The 19,403-nt window shown below is 61.9% G+C and overlaps 2 protein-coding genes across 10 annotated transcripts; one reads left to right on the top strand and one right to left on the bottom strand.

Annotated features, from left to right (window-relative positions):
* Positions 1 to 7,007: 7,007 nt before the first annotated feature.
* HMGA1 (high mobility group AT-hook 1) lies at positions 7,008 to 13,746 on the top strand. Of its 6 annotated transcripts, none has more exons than XM_062187451.1 (5): positions 7,008 to 7,083; positions 10,024 to 10,201; positions 11,675 to 11,758; positions 12,282 to 12,332; positions 13,601 to 13,746. In XM_062187451.1, exons 2-5 carry the CDS (start codon positions 10,067 to 10,069, stop codon positions 13,652 to 13,654), a joined length of 324 nt encoding a protein of 107 aa, XP_062043435.1. In that variant the 5' UTR covers positions 7,008 to 7,083; positions 10,024 to 10,066; the 3' UTR covers positions 13,655 to 13,746. The 6 variants fall into 6 exon arrangements, with proteins under 6 accessions (XP_062043435.1, XP_062043430.1, XP_062043431.1 ...); XM_062187446.1 differs by lacking the exon at positions 7,008 to 7,083 and adding an exon at positions 9,662 to 9,740; XM_062187447.1 differs by lacking the exon at positions 7,008 to 7,083 and adding an exon at positions 9,662 to 9,740 and having other exon boundaries at positions 13,604 to 13,746.
* Positions 13,747 to 15,165: 1,419 nt separating this feature from the next.
* SMIM29 (small integral membrane protein 29) lies at positions 15,166 to 17,052 on the bottom strand. 4 transcript variants are annotated; one of them, XM_062187453.1, is made up of 5 exons: positions 17,005 to 17,052; positions 15,840 to 16,022; positions 15,716 to 15,741; positions 15,438 to 15,543; positions 15,166 to 15,326 (listed from the first exon to the last, which is right to left on the bottom strand). In XM_062187453.1, exons 2-5 carry the CDS (start codon positions 15,948 to 15,950, stop codon positions 15,261 to 15,263), a joined length of 309 nt encoding a protein of 102 aa, XP_062043437.1. In that variant the 5' UTR covers positions 15,951 to 16,022; positions 17,005 to 17,052; the 3' UTR covers positions 15,166 to 15,260. The 4 variants fall into 4 exon arrangements, with proteins under 4 accessions (XP_062043437.1, XP_062043438.1, XP_062043440.1 ...); XM_062187454.1 differs by lacking the exon at positions 17,005 to 17,052 and adding an exon at positions 16,681 to 16,736; XM_062187456.1 differs by lacking the exon at positions 17,005 to 17,052 and adding an exon at positions 16,327 to 16,664.
* Between the last annotated feature and the right edge of the window lie 2,351 nt (positions 17,053 to 19,403).

Raw genomic sequence — 19,403 nt, forward strand, 5'->3', positions numbered from 1 at the left:
AACAGTCACTCGTGAGGCCCTGGGGACCGCCAGTCATTGCCTCCCAATCTGGCAGGAAACTGACATGAGAAAACACAAGCTGGAAAAAACAACGCAAAACCAAAAACACAAGTTGAAGACAAATAAAAATCACTTAAAACATCAGGGCCTGATCCCTGGCCCTGTGTGTGATGTGAGCAGGAAGGGGGACAGTGGCTAACATTACGCAACTTGAGACCACACATTCTACAACCATTCTACAAGGGGCAGTTAAAGAGCTGACACGGACTTCCAACCATGGTGTACTGCCTGGAGAGGCAAACCCAGCCCCAAGCCTCAAGCCAGACTCCTGAAAACAGCCCAGCACCTGGTAAGAGTTCACATTCCCTAACACACTTCCTTCCTGGGCTCCCACAGGCTCCCCATTTAAAGTGCATGCACAGTGAGCTGTTGAGGGAGGAGGAGGACACAGTGTTCGGGGGCAAATCCTGCAACATGGAACTCTGCAGTGGACATGGCACTTAGACCGAAGGGAAGCTATTTGCTCCACGTAAAGCTTAATAAATCTCACACTCATCCAGCCCCACGTGCCCCTCTGATGAGCTGCCACCACTGCCTGACCACCAACGGTGAACCAGCCAGTTTGCTCTAGTCAAAGGGACAAGGTAGTTGTTGAGCGGCTGCCTGCTTGTGATGTTATAAACCTGAGACCAAGCAAAAAGCCTATTTCCCACAGCAGGTGGCAAACTATAACATCTATAGGTAATGCCCACTAGAAATGACTCCCGTGGCAGGAGAGCATGTGGTAGCAGCACGGGGGTTTACCCTGGCCATAGAGAAGACAGCCAACTTTGGAAGGTATGGTAGCCCTTGCTCCTGTCTCAGGTTGGGTGGCCTGCCACTCCCATGATGGATGCTGGTTTTCCTGCCCTGGGATGTGGCCTTTCTGGATAACAGAAACCACTTTGGCCAATCATTCTTCAATCAGCACATTTTATGAGTCAAAACACTGCTCGGGCTGGTACTGTGGCATAGCAGGTAAAGCCGCTGCCTGCAGTGCCAATATCCCATATGGGCACCAGTTTTGAGTCCCGACTGCTCCACTTTGATCCTGCTCTCTGCTGTGGCCTGGAAAAGCAGTAGAAGATGGCTCAAATGCTTGGGCCCCTGCACCCACGTGGGAGACCCAGAAGTTGTTCCTGGCTCCTGGCTTTGCTGGCTATTGCGGCCATCTGGAGAGTGAAGCAGCGGACGGAAGACCTCTTTTTCCCTCTCTCTCTCTCTCTCTCTCTCTCTCTGCCTCTCTGTAGTTTTACCTGTCAAATAAATAAATAAATCTTAAAAAAAAAAAAGAAAAAAAAGAAAAGAAACACTGTGCTGGGGCCTGGGGACAACCCAGTGAACCCAAAAGATAATATTCTCTGACCTAAGAGAGCTGGCATTCCAGTGGAGAAAACTGGACAGAAAATACCACATACAGCATTTGTTACTGAGAACAATTAAGCAGATGAGTTAATTATATAATTATACAGTATGTTAGAAACTACTGCTATTATTATTTTTTTGGAAGGCAGAGACAGAACCTGCCATCTTCTGGTTCATTTGCCAATGCCTGCGACCGCCAGGCTAGGCCAGGACAAAGCCAGAAGCCCGGACAAGCTGGGTCTCCCATTTCAGAGACTCAACTACTTGAGCCATTATCTGAATCAGGAGTGGAGTCGGGATTCGAACCCGGACACTCTGATATGAAATGCGAGCATCCCAAGTGACATGTTAACCACTGTACCAAATGTCCACCCCAAGAAGCTAAAGATTCATGTGTCATGAGAAAAGCATGTAAGGGGGGGGGGGGTTCCAGGAGGAGACTTCGGCTTCAAACAGTGTAAACAAAGCATACTGAACAGACAGGACAGCGCCGAGAGGGCAAGCCCAAAGGATATCTGGGGGAAGAGGAACAGCAGGTGCAAAGGCCCTGCAGCAAGCTCATGCCTGTAAGAGAACACTGAGGGCCGGCGTGGCTGGAGCAGAGAGCATAGGTAGGAGCGCCAGCATGGGAGGCGCAGGCTGCAGGGCCGTGGTGAGCTGGAAACCCCTGAAGGCCTCTGAGCAGAGAGAAACACGCCTTCCACCGCAGAGAGACATTTACACTGGGAACGAGCGCTTACAAAACCTTCGCAAGAACTGGAGGAGCCGGCTTCGGGCTGGGCCTCCTCCAACAGGACTGAAGTGCTGGCCTCTGCCTCATCGTGTGGGCAGGGAATCAGGAAGCCCCACTGGAAATGCTGAGCTGAAACCTCCCTCGGGGCAGGGGTGGGGGCAGAGGCCCAGCAGCCGGCACCCCTGCATGCTGACCCCCACCACACTGCCCCACTGCCCCACCTCCCCTCACTGCCTCCAAATTGCACTCTTTCTTTGGGGGACCTAATTTACATCCACAACTCTAGCTTCAAAGGAGTATGGGGAATGGTGCTGAATGCCAGCGCACCATGCCTGTCAGAGCCCCAAGCCCATCCCCATGCCAGACCCCCTGAGCCCCTACCTGTCCTCTTCCCAGGCCTCCTGGGATGCTCCCCCTACACCCGGGGTCTCGCCTCTGCGCCCTCCCAACAGGTTCAACACTGGGGAGAGTGCCCAGGTACCTGTGTGTCCCTCCAGGACAGGAGTGCAGCTACCCAGTTCAAGGACACAGCCGAACTGTGAACGGTGGTGCCGGAGAAGGCAGCAAGCCGATCCGGCTGGAACAGAAGCAGGGGAAGGGAACGAGGTAGATTCCTAAGCCTTGAACCACCCCAAGATTCCGTTTTGACACCTGCCAGCCAGGGGCAGTAGCATCACTGACGGGTAGGGCAAGGGTGTGGAGGGGTCTAAGCCAGCACAGCAGTCGGTGTATGCTCCTCCGTGGCGTTCTGATGTTACAGCAGAGCCACACTTCCCCGGGGATCCGGCCCTGATGACGAAAGCCGAGTCCATGGCTTCCGGAGCCAAGCAGGGTACACAGCTGGCTCACAGCAGAGAGGTGCAGGCCTTCTGGGCCCTCGTTTTCACTTGAGAATTTTTCCCTCGAAAGTTGGACGCAGAAGAGGCCCTCCTCCCACTCTGGGCCTGCCAGGCCTCCTGGCAGCAGAGCTGTGGTCAGCAGGGCTTGGAGGCCTGATCCTGCCAGATGACCAGATGCACTAGTAGCTGGGTGACTCGAGCATAGTTAAACACTGTGAACCAGGATGATCTTATCTCTGGTTTGCTTAGGTTAATTCCAGCTGGCGTGGTCCGGCTGTAACTATTAGTAGCACCCCCTTCCACATTTAAATACCCTAGTCTCCCATTACAGCAGAGCACACACACCCAGCGATCTAGCCATTCCTCTTCTAGGCTCGTACTCAGCCAAAATGTGCATACCTACCCACCAAGACCTACCCACCACTGTGGTGCGTTCCTACCACCTAATCATTGCAGCTGTGAGAATTCCTACTCTGCAGACACATGCAACAGCATGGATGAATCTTAGACACCACGCTGAGCAAAGCGGGCGAACACGCAACATATAATTCCATCTAGCCATGTACGGGACCAGGTGGTACTGAGCAACGCCATGGGAGGTAGGATGGTGGGGACATAAAGGAGCAAGATATGCTCACCTCTTAATCCAGGTGACACAAGAGGATTCAGTTTGAAAAGACGTGGAACACCTACAGTTTGCACATTTTTCTGCTTGTACAGTTTCCATCAGTGAAAGGTTTACTTTAAAATGGATGCTGAGGAGCAGGCACCGTGGCTCAGCAGGCTAAGCTGTCCGCGTGGGAGGCCCACACGCCATGCTGGAGTCTCAGTTCTCTGCTCACCATCCAGCTTCCTGCTAATGCATCCTGGGAAGAAGCCCTTGGTGTCTCAAGCACTTGGACCCCTGCCACCCACGTGGCAGACCCAGATGGAGTTCTAGGATCCTAGCTTTGGCCTGGCACAGCCCTGGCTGTTGGAGGCATCTGGGGATTGAACCTGGAGGTGAAAGTAAGTGGAAGTATTTTTTTTTTTTTTAAAGCACACCGGTTTTGAGGACATGTTGGACAACTCCTGACGCTTTCCACCTCTACCCACCACGCTGAACAAACCTGATGGCCACACCCTTAGGAAAACTGGCAGTAACCCAGCCACTAAATGGAGCCACCCGCACTGGCCTTCCCACCTCCTGAAAAATCCAACTGACCTGAAGCCCCAGTTTCTGGACATTCCTGTTGGGCTCACTGAAGTTCACTGGATTGTCTGTATCACTGGACCCTGATCATCATAAAGTTGTTTCCTGTGGAGGAGACTGGTTCTGGTGTCACCCACCCCCTCAGGGACTCCTCAGGCCTGGGCCAACTGGCTGGCGTCCCAGGACTCCTCCCCACCCCAGCCACCCACCTCCCAAATCTGCTCAAGCCTGTCTCCCCGGGCTCCCACCCTCTCCTCCTGGAGCAACTGAAGCACCTGCTGACCCTGCCCCCTACATTTTGAGAGTGCCCACAACTTTGAGGTGCTCACCCCAGGAGCGTCCCACTTCCGGGCAGGTAGTAAGGCCCCGGGAACAGGGAGTGGATGAACCGCTCTCTGCTTCACGGCTCCTCCCCTGCTGCCGCTCAGCTCTCCCTGGTGTATTTTTGGTGGTGGTGGTGGGGGTCCTCTAGACATCAAATGGGCATCTCGGGCGTCTGACAGAGGAAAGCCAGGGCAGAAGGTACAGGGCATCGGTAAGCCAGAAGGCCCGGAGGTGGGGGTCAGGGGGTAGAGTGTTACTTGGACTTCAAGGGTGTGGGTAATCCTGCAGGAGAACTAGCTACTATATTTATTTGCCTAAGAATTTATTTATACCTGCCTCCGCCAGAGAGGGTTTGAGGTGGCTTACAAAAACACACACAATACAAGGTAAAAAACAAGTTGGTGAGGAAATCCGGACGAGAGGCAAATAAGAGTAGGAAAAATAGGATCAAGTCGGCTTGCCAGAAGTGGGCCAAAGAGTTGGCCAAGTTTTCCTACAGCCCCCTGGGGGGGGGGGGAGCCCCTCTTCCCTGCCCAACTCCCCCTGGGGCCAGCCACGTGTCCCAGGCTAGGTGCGGCTTGGAGAGGGGGCAGCCAGGTCTCTACCCGAATCTTTGGGGCCCGGCTGCCGCAGGGCCGCACACCCGGACTCTGACGCCGGCCTCGCTGGCCTCGGGGAGGGCTCTGGGCGCTATCCCGGGCCCAGGCCTGGGGACCCTGGTGGCTGACAGAGACCTGTGACCTGGGCAGGGGCAGCAGGAGCTGGAGGGCGGCGCCTCCGGCCAACGCAAAAGCCAAAGCTCTGGAGCTCGCACCTGAGGAGCCTCCGTCCAGCCGACGCGGCTCACGGCCTACTAAGCGCGCCCGGCGCGCGCCGGACACAAAGATGGAGGGAGCGGCGCGCTTCCACCCCGCCCCACCCCCACCCCGGCTCCAGACAAAGGGGCCGGCCGCCCCTCCCCCAGCCTCGCCCCGGCCTTCCCCCGCCGCCCAGGCCGCCCTCCGGTGACTTCCTCTCCCCTTCCAGGGGCGGCCCCGGGACTTCTCGAGAACTGCGTTTCACCTGGGCGCAGGGCGGGGAGCCAGCGCGCGCAGGGCGGCCGCCGGGCCCACCTCCAGGCCGGGCAGGCCTCAGGCCTGCGCCCTCCCCTTTGAACCCGCGCTCCCGGCCTCCCGCGCCTTCCCGCCCAGCCGCCCGCGCCCCGCCCCCACCCGGCCGAGCACGTGCTGCCCGCGCCCCGAGCGCCCCCCGCTGCCCCGGGTGGGGGCTGGGCCCCCTCCCCCACCGGAAACATTCCTGAAACATTCCTGAAACTTGGAGGCCCGGCCCCTCGGGCTCCCCACCCCGCCTCCACTGCGGGCTCCGGGTTTGCCTGGCGTCCCCCCACCCCACCCCCGCCCCTCCGTCGCCCCCTGAGGAGGGGGCTGGGCCTGGGCCTCGGCTGACCGGGGAGGAAGAAGGGGAGCAAAGAAAACCATGAGTCACTGCCGTGTGTCACTGGGCCGCATTACAATTCCCTGCCTCACAGGAGGTGTGGAAGGCCGCCTCGGGGACCGGGCGCGGGAGGTGCGCCCGACAGGGCCGCGGCCCGGCCTGCAGGGCGCGCCTCCTCCCCGACCCTGCCCTCTCTTCCCCCACCGCCATCTTCCCGCCCCGGCTTCCTCCTCCTTCAGCGCCGCGAGTCCCGGTGGAGCCCGGCGCGGCGGGCCCGGACGGCGCGCGTCTGCTCAGCCCTGCCCGCAAAGCGCTTCCAGGCGTCGCCGGCCCAGCCCTTCGTACTGTTTTTTTTTTTTAAATCACGGTAGACAAGAAATCGGGGGGCCACTGCGGGACCGCGTGCTTCCAAAACGGCCGGAGGGCGCCGAAGGGAGTGTCGCCCCGCTCGGGTGCAGCCCGCGAGCGAGCCAGTCGTGTTTGGCTCGAAGGCTGGAACTCGGTCTGCTCCGCGTGTGGCCGTTAACAAATCTAAACACCTCGGACTTCCCAAGGCGGCGCCCCACCCGCCAGTCACGCGCGGGCCGTCACTGAGGCGCACACGCGGACACACCTGTCGGCCTGGAGAAAACCGCAGGCCGTCGGTGTAAGGGAAAGGGGCGGCGCGTAGGCCGCGGAAGTCTCCCACACCCGCGTTCCCCTCCACCCCCTCCGGCCGCGTGGACCCCCGCGGGCGCGAAGGCCCACCCACACCCCCCACGGCGGGGCGCACACGCCCGGAGCGCCCCTAGAGGTGACTGTCCCGGGACTCCGTTCCAGACGGCGAGGACGCCCCCGCCCCGACGCCAGAAGCCCCTGGGTGACTGCTCGGCGCCCTGCTCCCCCTAGGACCGTGGGGAGTGGGTCGTGACTGGGCGCGCGCCCACCGCAGGCTGGCACCCACCCGCGCGGCGGCGGCGGCTGGCGGGCGGCCGCCCTTTTAAATCCCCGGGCTCATTTGCATGGCCCCGCCCCCCGGTGACACGGCTGGCGCGGGCGGGCCCGTCCCCCCTGCCCCTGGGTCGCTCTTTTTAAGCTCCCCTGAGCCGGGGCTGCGCTCCTCTAATTGGGACTCCGAGCCGGGGCTATTTCTGGCGCTGGCGCGGCTCCAAGAAGGCGTGAGTTCGCGGCCGCTCCGGTGGCTGCTTTTTTTTTTTTTTAATATATCTATAATTTAATTAAATTATTTATTTATTGAGGCCGCGCACGGGCCGTGCCCGGCTTCCTGCCCCTCGCCATCCTTCGGGGGAGGGGGGAGACTCCTGCCCACCCCCCCACCCCCGGCTGGATGTGACATATAAATACCCCGCGGGGGCCTGGGCGGCGAGCACGCGGCGGCGGCGGGCTCTGAGCGCCTCTGCCCTCTCTCCCGGTTTCAGATCCGCATTCGCTACCAGCGGCGGCGGCGGAGCCAGGCCGGTCCCCAGCGCCCAGCACCGTCGCTCCCGGCAGCCCCGGAGCGCGCACCGCAGGCCGGCGGCCGAGCTCGCGGTGAGTCGTCCCCGCGGCCCGCGGCGGCGGCGGCCGAGGGGGGCGCCCGCGCCCCCGCCCGGGGCTGCAGCGCGCGCCGCCGGCTTTATTCCCAGGCCGGGGCGGCGCGAGCCGGCGGCGGGGGAGGGCCGCGCGGCGCGGGGGCGGGCGGCGGGGCCCGGCGGCGCGGGGAGGCCCCCGCACCCCTTCCCCCGCGCCGCGGGCGCCCTGCGGGGGGGGCGCGGGCCCTGGGCAGGCGGGCGCGCGGTGGGGGAGGGGGCGCGCGGCTGCGGCGAGCGCGAGTTGTGCAGCCGGCGGAGCCCGGTGCACCTCGCGCGGCGGCCGCTCCCGCCGGGGCCGGGGTGGGGGGCGGGGAGGAGGACGGGCTGCGGCGGGCGTGCGGGGCGCTCGGACGCCCCCCCGCAGCCGCACGAAGTTCTGGAAGTGCGGGGGATGGGCGGGAACCCCGAGATTGGGCTCTGGCCCCCTGCGCGGGACGAGCCGGCTGCCCGGCCTGGATCTGGGGCTTCACCCCCGACCCCACCTCTGGCCCGAGCTGCGCCTCCTCAGCCCCCAGGGCCGGGCCTGCCCTCCGCCCCCACAAACTGGTTTCTCTGCTTTGCTGGGCTCTGTTGGAACTAGTCCCCTGGACTCCCCGTTTCTGTTTTCCTGGGGTTTTATCTGGCGGGGCGGGCGCAGAGAGGGGGCTTTCTTCCTGTCCCCCGCCAGCGCGCGCCAGGTCTGCTGCCCCGGGGCGGGCTTGGGTGCCCCCTCTGGCAGGAAGTGGGGCCGGGTGCACCCGCGTGGCGGTGCACGCGGCCGGGGTGCGCTCGTTTCCCGCGCCTGCAGGGACGGCCTGCGCCCCTCCCCCTCGCGCTCTGGCCCCGACTCCCGCCGGTCTGCCCACAACGGCCCGGCGCAGGCACTTGCAGACGCCGCCTGGGTCTGCAGCGAGGGCGCACGGGGTCTTCACCAGCCGCTAGGTGGGAGAGCACACCGGCGGGCTCGGAGGGTCGCCAGTTTGCTGTGTGACCTTGGAAAACTCATCAGGCTTCTCTGGGCTACTTTTTTAATTTTTTCCTTTGTGCAAAATAAAAGGGACTGCTAAGATGAGGTACTGGGGTCATTCCTGCAGAGCCTTTAAGCGCTGGAGGAGCCTGGGACCCGAGTGGGCTTCCTACAAGCTGAGGGATTGGGGCTGGCCCCGAAATGTGGCTGCTCCAGGCCAGGCCTCGTTGATGTTCGCGAACAGGTGGCAGAGAGACCAACGTTTCTTGGCCTCCCTAGAGAGAGCCTCAGGACTTCGTGGGGGCCTGGCCGGGTAGGGTAGGGGGGAGGCAGGCACCCACCCCGTGCTATCAGAGGTTCGGGGGACTCCGGGCCAGCTTCGCCTAACTGGAACCCCCCCTGCGAGGGGGCCCTGGGCAGACCTTATGTGAGGTCAGCACTCATTTAGCTGATTAATTTTGATGTTTAGTTTGAAGGGGGCCTGTGGTGTAATATAAGATTCTAATCACTGGCTGTAATTACAGAGCAGGCCAAGCCACTAATGACGGAGCAGGCTAAATCAACCACCTTGTTTGCAAGGGTCTCCCAGTCTGAGATATAAAATAGGGTAATTACCAGACAAAGTCCCGCCGTCTGGAGGGGCTCCGTGCTTGAGGGGTGGGGGCCTTGGGTCCTCAAAAAAAATCGCAAGTTTGCAAAAATGTTTGTTCTTTCCTGGGTTAAAATTGGAAATTGCCTCAGAATCTCTCAAAGGAGGAAGAGAAATCATTTTCCGATAGGAGGTCTCTCTGAGGCTTCAGTGTTTTTATAAACTGTTCTGAGTTGGAGCCCAAAGCCGCGTGGGGAGGCAGTGGAGACAGGTGTCAGCGTTGCCTGCATTTCACAGACGGAGGGGTGGGGCGGGGCAGGCAGGGGGTGGTGGCTGCAGGCTTCCAGGTCCACTTGGGGCTGCTGACCGGGCTGGCCCATGCTGCCCGTGCTGCCTGCTCCAGGAGGGATAGGTGAACTCAGCATGGTGTGTGTGTGTGGGGGGGGGGCTAATCAGACCCCCAGCAGGCTCTCCTCGCACCCCGCCCGCTGCAGGCTCCACTGTCTTCCTCCCTCAGTTGTCCCCATCTCTTGAGTCCTCAAGGATTTCCCCTGGGAGAGGGCAGAGACCCGGTGGGTGGGCACCAGCCCTGGCTGTGTGGGTGGTGGTCCTGAGGCTTGAGCCCCGCCAGATGCACACGGGGTCGCTGTGCGTGGCTGCTGCAGCTCCCACCGTCTCATCTCCCCTCGTCCCTTCTGAACTGGCCAGGTGTGCTCTCTGCCGGCCCTGTGGGTCCCCCACCTCACCTGCACCTCAGCCTGGCCCATGGTACCAGGTCTGGGCTGCACCTCCTGGGCACCACCCCCAGGGCCCGTGGGGGTGGTGTCTGGGCAGGACAACAAAGAGCCCTTCTCAGCAGGAGATAAGGAGCTGATTAGGCCAACGGCCCTGCCCCACCCTGGGGCAGCACGCTGGGGGTGGGCAGTGTGCTTTGAGGCAGGAAGTGGCTCAAGTTGAGATGTGTTGTTGAAGCCTGCTCTGCCCCTTGCAGCATCCCAGCCGGCGCTCTCGCACCTGCCCCGCAGAGAGGGAAGATGAGCGAGTCGAGCTCGAAGGCCAGCCAGCCCTTGGCCTCCAAGCAGGAGAAGGACGGCACGGAGAAGCGAGGCCGAGGCAGGCCGCGCAAGCAGCCTCCGGTGAGTCCTGGGACAGCGCTGGTCGGGAGTCAGGTGGGTGTCCACGACTTTGCCTCAGTGTACCCTTTGGGAAGGGGGAGGTGGCCGGTGTCTCAGCAGGCGAGAGCACGTGCGGTAGGGCACAGGATCATCGCCATCTGGGCTTGTGTCTGTGCTCACCCCACATGCGGCTCTGGGGTTTTGGGGGGATTCCAGGTGAGTTCCCAGGCCAGTGCTAGAAGGCCCAAACCGCAGGCAGCCGTGGTCGTGGTAGAGCCGCCCGCTCCCCACGCTGCCATCTATAGTGGACCAGTGACCACGTACAAGCGAGGAGATGCGTGCACGTAGTTACTCTGTCTGGTAGCTCTGAGTCTCTGAATGCTTGCTGTCCATTCTTGCTGGTCATGGCGCCCTGGGCTAGCACCTGTGGATGGCCACACTTGGAGGAGCCCTGGGAATGGGCTTCACGTGGCACCCTGCGTGGACGCGGAGGCCCTAGGAAATGAGACTCTGGGCAAGTTGGTGGCAGGGACCCTCAGAGCCGTGGTGCTGCCCCACCCCCACGGAGGAGAGGTGACACAGCCAGCCTGGCACTTCGAGGTGCACCTGTTCCTGTGAGAATCCGGGCCTCCCAGGTGCGGGCTGTGTTCGAGGGCAGAGGAGGATGGCGAGCAGAGGAGCTGAGATTGGCCCTTGCAGCTCTTCAGCCCGGGGCGGGTTGTTAACTGCCGTGTGCAACGTGGAGCCTGGGCTAAACCGCCCTGTTTCTCTGGGACTTTGGAGCAATTCACCTGTTACCTTCAGAACCTGGGGGGGAGGGGTCCTCCTCTGATCCACAACTCCCTCCCGCACCTGTTAGCTGTGGCCAGTGTTTGGGTGGGACCCCAGGAGAGAGGGCCTGGGTCACTAGGTCACTAGAGCACTAGACGTGGTTGTGAACAGCCCACGGGCGGCTGCTCCAAGAAGCAGTAGCTGGCTGCCTTCACTTACGATGATCCAGCCTCTTCACATCGTGCAGAGGTTTAGTGTTGCTCCGCCCGGGTTTAGTCAGATTTCAGCAGCGGTGACCTGGGGGGGAGGCCATGGTAATGCCCCTCTCCCCAGGGCGGCTTGGGACCCTCCTCGTCTCCAGCATGCGTCCTCTGAGGGGTGGGCAGGACTGGAAACTTTGCACACATGCATCTCATTTCCCTGACACTCTGCAAGGTGAGGTAGGCAGGCGGACGCTCCAGCATCCAGCGTCTTGCCCAAGAGCCATGGCAGAACTGGGACTCGGGCAGAGCTGCCTGCGGCGGTCTTGCTGCCTCTGTGACACCTTTTTGCTAGGGGACGTCGGTCTCTTACTGTTTTGTTGTCCCAGAGGCTCCAAGGAAAGCAAGGGGAGGGACTCTGCAAGGATGGTCCAGCTGAGGCCTCGAGTCCCCAGGGGCCTGCCCACCCTGGTTCCTGTGGGTGCAAGCCCGCTGCGGCGGGCAGAGGGCTGGGACAGGTGAGGACTGTCCTTGATTGCCCCGTCTGTCTCTGCAGAAGGAGCCTAGTGAAGTGCCAACACCCAAGAGACCTCGGGGCCGACCAAAGGGGAGCAAGAACAAGGGTGCTGCCAAGACCCGGGTGAGGACTGGGGAGACAGGGCAGGTGCACAGAAGTCCACTGCTGACGGGAGCTGGGGCGGGGGACGCGGGGGTGGGCTCAGTGCTGCCCAGGACAATGGGGAAATCAAGTCAGAAGTCCCTGTGGATTTCATGATCTGGAGAAGGACAGGTGGGGGAGAGAGGGGCTGAGTGAGTGCTGCCCTTGCCCAGGGGGACAGGGACACGCACTGGGAGGTCAGTTCCCGTGGCATCAGCCTTGCAGAAACCTTGTTTTGTTTTTTATTTTTTCTAAGGCACTACTCATATCCTCTGAGTCATGGGTGGAGGATGGAGTAGGGGGCGTGTGTGTGTGTGTGTGTGTAGGGCGGGGGGAGTGTGGCTGCCCAGACCCCACAGCTGGGCCTGCCTGGTGAGAGTGGCTGCCCTGAGCTTCGAGGCGGGGAGTGCCGCTCCCACGTGCCTTCCTCCGCGTCCCGGGCACCGGTCCTCGGACAGCACTGCTGAGCGTTTTCGACTTAGGGGATGTTTTCTCTGACCTCTAGAAAACCACCACAGCTCCAGGAAGGAAGCCAAGGGGCAGACCCAAAAAACTGGTAGGTACAGGAGCGGCGGCTCTTCCCATGGGTGCTGCTGGGAGTTCATGATGCGTGATTGCCTGCACCCACCACGGAAGGACGCGCTCCTGACTGTGCCCAGGGGTGCTGGGGTGCCAGATTGTGCAGAGGTCCAAAGGGAGATAGGAACTTGCCCCAGGGTTTTTTGTTTTTAAAGATTTTTTTTTTTTTGAAAGTCAAGAGATGGAGAGACAGATCTTCTGTACACTGGTTCACTCCTCTGGCCACAACAGCAAGGGCTGGGCCAGAGCCAGGAGCTCCGTCCTGGTTTCTTCTGCTGCCTTCACAGGCGCATTGCCCGGAAGCGCAGCCAGGAGGTGACACCAGCATCCCGAGCGGCCCCGAAACCTGCGGCTCCCAGGGGCTGTGTCCTGAGAAGGCAGGCGTCCGGGGCCAAGCCCGACCAGATAGCCGGGGTGGGCGGGCAGGCGGGCTCCCTACTCCTCCAGCAGCCTGGGACTAAAGCAGGGCCTAGGAGGTCGCCTAGCCTGGCCCTGTCTCTGGAGGCAGGAAAGGAAGCCACTGGGGCATTGGTGAGGGTCGCTCCTCCGTGGTCCTCCCGGGAAGAGGAAGCGAGGACAGCTCAGCCCTGGGGGAGGGTGGGAGGCACCCCGTCCTGCCTGGACCTTCCCTGGCTCCCTGAGGTGCTCATTCCTCACGGCTAAGGGGGGCGCTGCTGGCCAGGCCCCAGGAGTGAGTAACAGGAAACAAGTTGTTTTGGAGTTTGTGCCTGGCACGGGGGCTGCAGGCCTGTGTGGTGTCCCGACATTCCCGCCCAGTGAGTGGGCCCCCGGCACACACTTCCCCTGCCTCCCCACCCTGGCCCGGGGTCAGCCCTCGGCCACCCCAGGGGACCCAGGGCCACAGCCCAGTACCTGCCCCTGTGGGCCGAGGCCACCTGCTTCCCCTGCACACACAGGGGCCTCACCACCCTCTGGCCACCCGTTCCTCCCTGTGGCCTCTCCTCCGGAGACAGCCGGGCACTTGTCCACGCCCCCCGAGCCTGCCCTCTGCCCCTCGTGGGCCAGGGGGGCCTGGCTCCTGGCTCTGTGAGAGCAGCATGTGTGTGGTTTTTTTTTTTTCCCCCTTCCTTTTAAATTCTTCCTTTTTATGAATGAAACCGGGCTGTGGAGGTTGCTGAGTCACCCACACACTCAGCCCTGACTCACGCAGGGAGGGGGTGGGGCCCAGCCTCCGGGGGTGGAGAAGGAGGGCGCCCGCCCAGAGCTCCTCTGTCCACCTCCCAGGAGAAGGAGGAAGAGGAGGGCATCTCGCAGGAGTCCTCCGAGGAGGAGCAGTGACCGCGCCGAGCCGCCTGCTCCGGCATCCCAGGAGCAGCTTTCCTCTGGGACTGGACAGCTCCGCTCCGCTCCCACGGCCCCCGCCCTCCCCCAGGCCCCGCACCCCACCTGCGCCCTCCCCACCGCACACCGCAGCACACCACTTGCTGTAGGCCCCCGCCCTCCCAGGGGGGGCTAGCTGCCCTCTGGCCTCAGCTCCCGACCTGCCCTCCCGCAGCACATACTCGCCCGCCTGGACAAGGCTGATTCCCACTTAGCCGCACCCTGCACCTGCCATGACCCCGCTCCCTGGCCCGGTGGGAACACTGCTTTGTGGGCTCTTGGTTTGGGGGCCCTTTCTCGGCTCTACTGTTCCCTCTGGCTTCCCAGAGAGGGGCCTGAGAGGGCTCCCCTGGCCTTAAGGGGCCCAGGCCCCATCTCATTCTGACATGCACCACTCCAGTGCCCTGGCGGCAGCAGGTGTGGCCAATAGCCCCCTGGGACGCCCCAATAACCACAGTCACCAGGTGGGGCTCCCACCCCGTGTTCTGCTTTCCCTCACCTCACCAGGTCCCTGTCCGAGGATGGGCAGCCGCCTGCCCACCCTGCAGCCACTCTGGGATTTGGGTATTGCAGTTAGATGTACAGCAGGGTCACCTGTTGTCCAAGTGAGGCCCAGGGTCCCTGTGGCAGCCACCCGAGGGGGGCTGGGGCCGCGCCCACCCCTCCCTGCTTCTGCTGTAGGCCTGTCTCCCCCCCATGGGGCACTAATAACAAGGAGCTAGCCCTGCCCGCCCCCACCCCTCCTCCTGCTCCGCCCCACCCCCCAAGGTTCTGGTTCCATCTTTCCTCTGTTCACAAACTACCTCTGGACAGTTGTGTTGTTTTTGTTCAATGTTTTGTTCTTAGACATCCCATCACCACTGCTGTCAGCGCCGAACGCTCCCCCCATTGCCCGCCTCTGTTCTGTCCGCATCCCTCCCCCGGGACAAGGGGGCTGGGGCGCAGCAGGCTGGGGCCCTGACACTCAGGCCCAGGGAAGGTGGGGCCTCACCCCTAGGGTGCTGCAGCAGAGCCAGGGGGCCCGTGTTTGTCCTGAAGGGTGTAGGAGCCGCCTTCTCCCCCTGTTCTCTTGGGGAGGGGGCAGCCATTTTATGTCCCAGCCTGGGGCTCCCCCTTTGGTTTCCTATTTGCAGTTACTTGAATAAAAAAATATCCTTTTCTGGAAAGGAGTTTGGTTGTGCTCTAAGGCCTGGGGGACGGGGGGGGGGGGGGGCAAGGGGAGTGTCACTCTGGGGACCTCAGGCTGGGATTGGAGCCTCAGGTAACTTAACCCCCTTGGAAAAATTCTGCCACGTCTCTAGCCACAAAACTGTTTATTTACAAAATATATATACTGAGTATGATACATCTGGGTCCCTCGCTGTGGAAACCCAAAGCCAGTCCAAGATCCAGGGAACCTATGGAAAGCAGAGTTGTCTCCCAGCCACTTCTACCCCGGGGAGGAGGCCCCGTTAGTGCCAGGAGGTGGGTGAGGGCTGAGGGCAGGGTGAGGCTGCCGAGCAGAGGGCCTGGGGGGGGGGGCAGACTGCGGGACCCCGAGGCTCCGGTGGGGGGGAGGGTCAGGTCAGGTCTTGACGTCCAGCAGGGGCACCCGCTTGTGCTGGTAGCCACTCTGCCAGCCGTGCACCACCTGTGGGGATGGAGGTCACACAAGGCTGGGTTGGAGGAGGCGCCCCCCAGCCACGCCCAGGTAGGGAGGGCGGAGGGCAGAAGCAGCCTTGGTTTCCCTGCCCCTACTCACCTTCGGGTCTCCCACGTCCGACAGGAGCTCCTGCTCAGCCTCGTGCAGCTCCTCAGCCGGGTCATAGCTGTACATGGGGAGCAGGTGGTGGCGCAGCCGGTCCACCCTGGGGAGCAGGGCGGGATGCTCAGCCCAGAGGGCCCCCAACCCTCAGAACACCTGCCTGGACCCCCAGGCAAGGACAGGGGCCCTTCCCTGGAGAGCTGGCGGGGGGGGGGGGGGGGGCAGGGGGAACATCTCCGGAAGGAGTTTGAGCAGTGGGGGGCAGGGCCACTCACCGTTTTCTCTTCTGGACATACATTACCTGCAACAGAGACAGCACTGGGCAGCACTGGGCTGCTCAGCCCCTCACCCCCTTACAGAACACAGCTGAGATGGGTGCAGAGGTGGGGGGCTCCTTACCACGGCCACCACCACCCCGACCAGGGTGATGAGGAAGAAAGGGCCCAACACATAGCCCACCATGGAGTCGCTGTTGGCCTGGGGCGCATTGGGCACTGTGGTGTTACTCATGACACTGGCAGGCGGAGCGCACGGCGGTCAGCATGGGCAGTGGTGCCTGGGAGGGCGCCGCCACTGGGCTCCCTGGGGAGGAGGAAGGGAGGTTACCATTGCACCCAGACTTCTACACCCCCACCCGGGGAGCACTGTGAATACGGGCCCTAGGTCAAGTGTTGGGATGAGGGGTCCCCCAGACACCCCTGCTGGGTGTAACCAGCCCAGGACTCCGCAAATTCGTAAGAAGGCCTAGGTCTGGTGGTCTGGTGCCCAAGTCCTGTCCAGCTCTTATCCTGAAATCAGGGTGGGGCTCAGATCAGATGCTGGGCAAACATTTGCAAGCCTCGACTTCTGGGGAAAGGTCAGTAGCAAGTTCCCTGCGCCCTCAGACCTGGGCACCGGGGCTGCAGTTCCTGCCCAGGGGCGCACGCCATCGTAGGAAGGTCCTGAGCTGCGGCCTGGGGGTGAGGCGGCAGCGCCCCAGCCGACCCCCACACTTCGACTACAGGCCACATGCCGGCGCTCTGTGCCCTCCTCGGCCCTGGGGTCACCCCAGACACAGTCCGGACATCCCCTCGGCAGTTCCCCGCGCCAGGGTGCACACAGCGGGCAGGGCTGGCCTGTATCTTCGAGATGATGTCACCTCCCTCGGGTCCCTCTGGTCCCCACCCGGGGCTCCGCCCAGGTCCCTCCCCTCCTGGTCTGGAGGGCGCGGAAGGGGAGCGGGTCAGCCCCTTTGACAGACGCGAGATCGTCCCGCGGCGGCTGCACGCTGGTGAACCGAAGGCCCTGACCGGCTTCTCCAGGGCCTCTGTCAGGGCGTCAGGGGTGAGCGACCGCGCCGTGTTCCGGGGGCGCTGGGCTCGCCCCCGTCACCCAGTCCCCTCTCCTGCCCCCAGGGCGGGGAGGGCGTCAGGACGGGCCAGAGACGGCAGGCGGGAGGCAGTTCCCACGGCGCGGGGAGGCTCAGGCCGGGGTGGGGGTGCGGGGAGCGCCGAGGGGCCGCCCCGCGCCCCGGCATCCTGGGATGCCGGCGCTCCGCTGCCCAGCCACCCCGGCCATGCCTTACCTCCCGCCGCCGCAGCCCCGACAGGAACGCCCTCGCTTGGCTCGCCGGCCCCGGAAGAGCCCGCAGCGCGTGATCAAAGGACCCGGGGAAGTGGGCGGGGCCTGGGCCGCCGGGCGCAGCCAATCCGGTGGTGGAAGGAGGCCGGCCCGGAGCCTTCTGGAGCCGCCAATCCGGAGGCGGGGTGGGTGGGTGGGCGGTGCAGGGGGCGGGGTCGGGGCGGAGGGAAGCTCCCTGGCTTGCAGAGCCACGGCGGCGGCGGCAGGGGGCGACCGAGGGCTGCGCAGCGGGGGAGGAGGGGCGGGCCGGGCGCACTTGGTTTCCCGGCGGCCCCCGGGCCGAGGTGGGCTGCGCGCCCGAAGCTGCGGATCGGGTTCTGGGAGCGGCCGGCCGTGGGTTCGGACCCGGAGCGCCGGGCCCGCGAGGCCTCGCCCAGTGTTGGTTGGCCGGGCCCTGGGACTGTCTTAGCGGGAGGGCAAGCACGCACGAGACGCCGGGTGGGTTTCTCTGTGTTCTGTGGCTTTTGAGTCTGGAGGCCGCAGAGACCCCCGCCCTGGCTCCTGTCAGAACTGGGCCGGCCTGGCCTTGCAAGGACGTGAGGCGCAAGCGAGGGGTCGCGATGGCGTCCACGCATGCGGCTTCTGCCCTCGTCCTTCGGACCTCCGGCCCCATGTCTGAGCGCTCATGCCGGCAGGCTAGTGTGTGCAGGGGGCCAGGGTGTCAGGATGAGGGACTCGGCGCGTTTTAGCTCTCCTTGCTCCTAGGACAGAGCACCCTGACCTCAGGTGACGCTGTGCAAGCCGAGGCCTGGAGCACCGTGCTGGGCAGGCCTTCGACCTGAGAGGGCAAGGCGAACGGCGTGGTGGGCAGCCCCGTGGCTGCCTCCGGCGCTGGGCCGCCCCCAGCCCAGCCCGGGAACACTTCCAGCTCTGCCTGGCCTCTTCAGCGTTGAGGCTGCTCAGGCTTTCTCCCTCTCTGTGTTGCTGTGGCTACAGCTTGGCGGAGGGCAGGAGGACTGAGGCGTTAGAGCGAACCGGCAAAGGCGAGGCCTGAAGAGGTTGAACTGTTTGCAAGCGACCGCACTGCAGAACGAGGCTTGCGGACAGGCATAGACATGGAAGACATCCGGCCCGCAACATGGTAGCATTCTAATACCTGGCATCTGTCAACACGGTGACCCATAAACACCCAGGCACGGGGCGGCGCTGTGGCACAGCAGGGCAAGCCACTGCCTGCGAAACTGGCATCCCGTGTGGGTATCTGAGTCCGGGCTGCTTAGCCTCGCATCAAGCTCCCTAATAACTACCAGAATCATAGAGTTACAGATGCCCACAAAGGAGACAAAATGGAATAAAAATACGTGTAAAAGAAGGCAGAGTGGCCTGGTGCTGTGGCCTAGCGGGTAAAGCTGCCACCTGCAGTGCCGGCATCCCATATGGGCACCAGTTCAAGTCCTGGCTGCTCCACTTCAATCCAGATTTCTGCTGTGGCCTGGGAAAGCAGTAGAAGATGGCCCAAGTCCTTGGGCCCCTGCACCTGAGTGGGCGACCCAGAAGAAGCTCCTGGCTCCTGGCTTCAGATGGGCACAGTTTCGGCTATTGCAGCCATCAGGCAAGAGAACCAGTGGGTGGAAGACCTCTCCCTCTCTCTGTCTCTGCCTTTCAAATAAATAAATCTTTACAAAAAAAAAAAAAAAAAAAGAAGAAGAAGAAGAAGGCAGAAGCAGAAAGGGTGAACAAAGAAGAGATAATACAACAACTAGAAAACAAACAACAAGAAGATGAACTGAAACCTATCAATAATTATATTAAAAGTAAGTGGTCTAAACAACCCCATTAAATGGCAAAGACTTTCATATTCGATTAAAGTGAGATTCAACAATATTCTGCCCCCCAAGACTGCACTTCGAATACCTTCAGATGTGCTAAAAGTAAAAGGATTCGAGAGTCAAAACTGGAGAGGATACCCCAGGATCAGAGAAAGTTGATTTCAGAGCGCAGGGCATTACCAGGGATAAAGAAGGTAATTCCATGGTGACAAAGGAGTTAACTGAAGAAATAAGCTTAAATGTTCATGTACCAGATAAGAGAGCTTCAAAAGATATGAAGTAAAAACGGACAACTGCAAAAGCAAAAAAGTCACGGTTCTAATCCGAGATGGCCATATGGTTCTCTCAGTAAATGGTAAGAGGAGACATGAGCAGCCAGAATGTGGTGGACTTAAACAACACTGTCCATGAACGTGACCTGATTGCCGTTCACCGGACACTCCACTTAACCACAGTATAACGGGGGCTGGTGCTGTGGTACAGCAGGTCAAGCTGCCACCTGTGGCACCAGCCATCCCATATGGGCACCAGTTTGAGTCCTGCTGCTCCACTTCTGATCCAGCTCCCTGATAAT

This window comes from Lepus europaeus, chromosome 3 (assembly GCF_033115175.1).
Source record: "Lepus europaeus isolate LE1 chromosome 3, mLepTim1.pri, whole genome shotgun sequence".
Classification (NCBI taxonomy): Eukaryota; Metazoa; Chordata; class Mammalia; order Lagomorpha; family Leporidae; genus Lepus; species Lepus europaeus.

Excerpts from the sequence above, each read along its gene's own strand:
- SMIM29 (XM_062187453.1), bottom strand. The coding sequence starts at position 15,950 with ATGAGTAACACCACAGTGCCCAATGCGCCCCAGGCCAACAGCGACTCC. Across the intron at positions 15,544-15,715 it reads TATGTCCAGAAGAGAAAACG|GGTGGACCGGCTGCGCCACC; the intron begins GTGAGTGGCCCT and ends CCTGCTCCCCAG. Across the intron at positions 15,327-15,437 it reads CGGACGTGGGAGACCCGAAG|GTGGTGCACGGCTGGCAGAG; the intron begins GTGAGTAGGGGC and ends CCATCCCCACAG.
- HMGA1 (XM_062187446.1), top strand. The coding sequence starts at position 9,664 with ATGCACACGGGGTCGCTGTGCGTGGCTGCTGCAGCTCCCACCGTCTCA. Across the intron at positions 9,741-10,023 it reads GTCCCTTCTGAACTGGCCAG|CATCCCAGCCGGCGCTCTCG; the intron begins GTGTGCTCTCTG and ends TGCCCCTTGCAG. Across the intron at positions 12,333-13,600 it reads GGGGCAGACCCAAAAAACTG|GAGAAGGAGGAAGAGGAGGG; the intron begins GTAGGTACAGGA and ends TCCACCTCCCAG.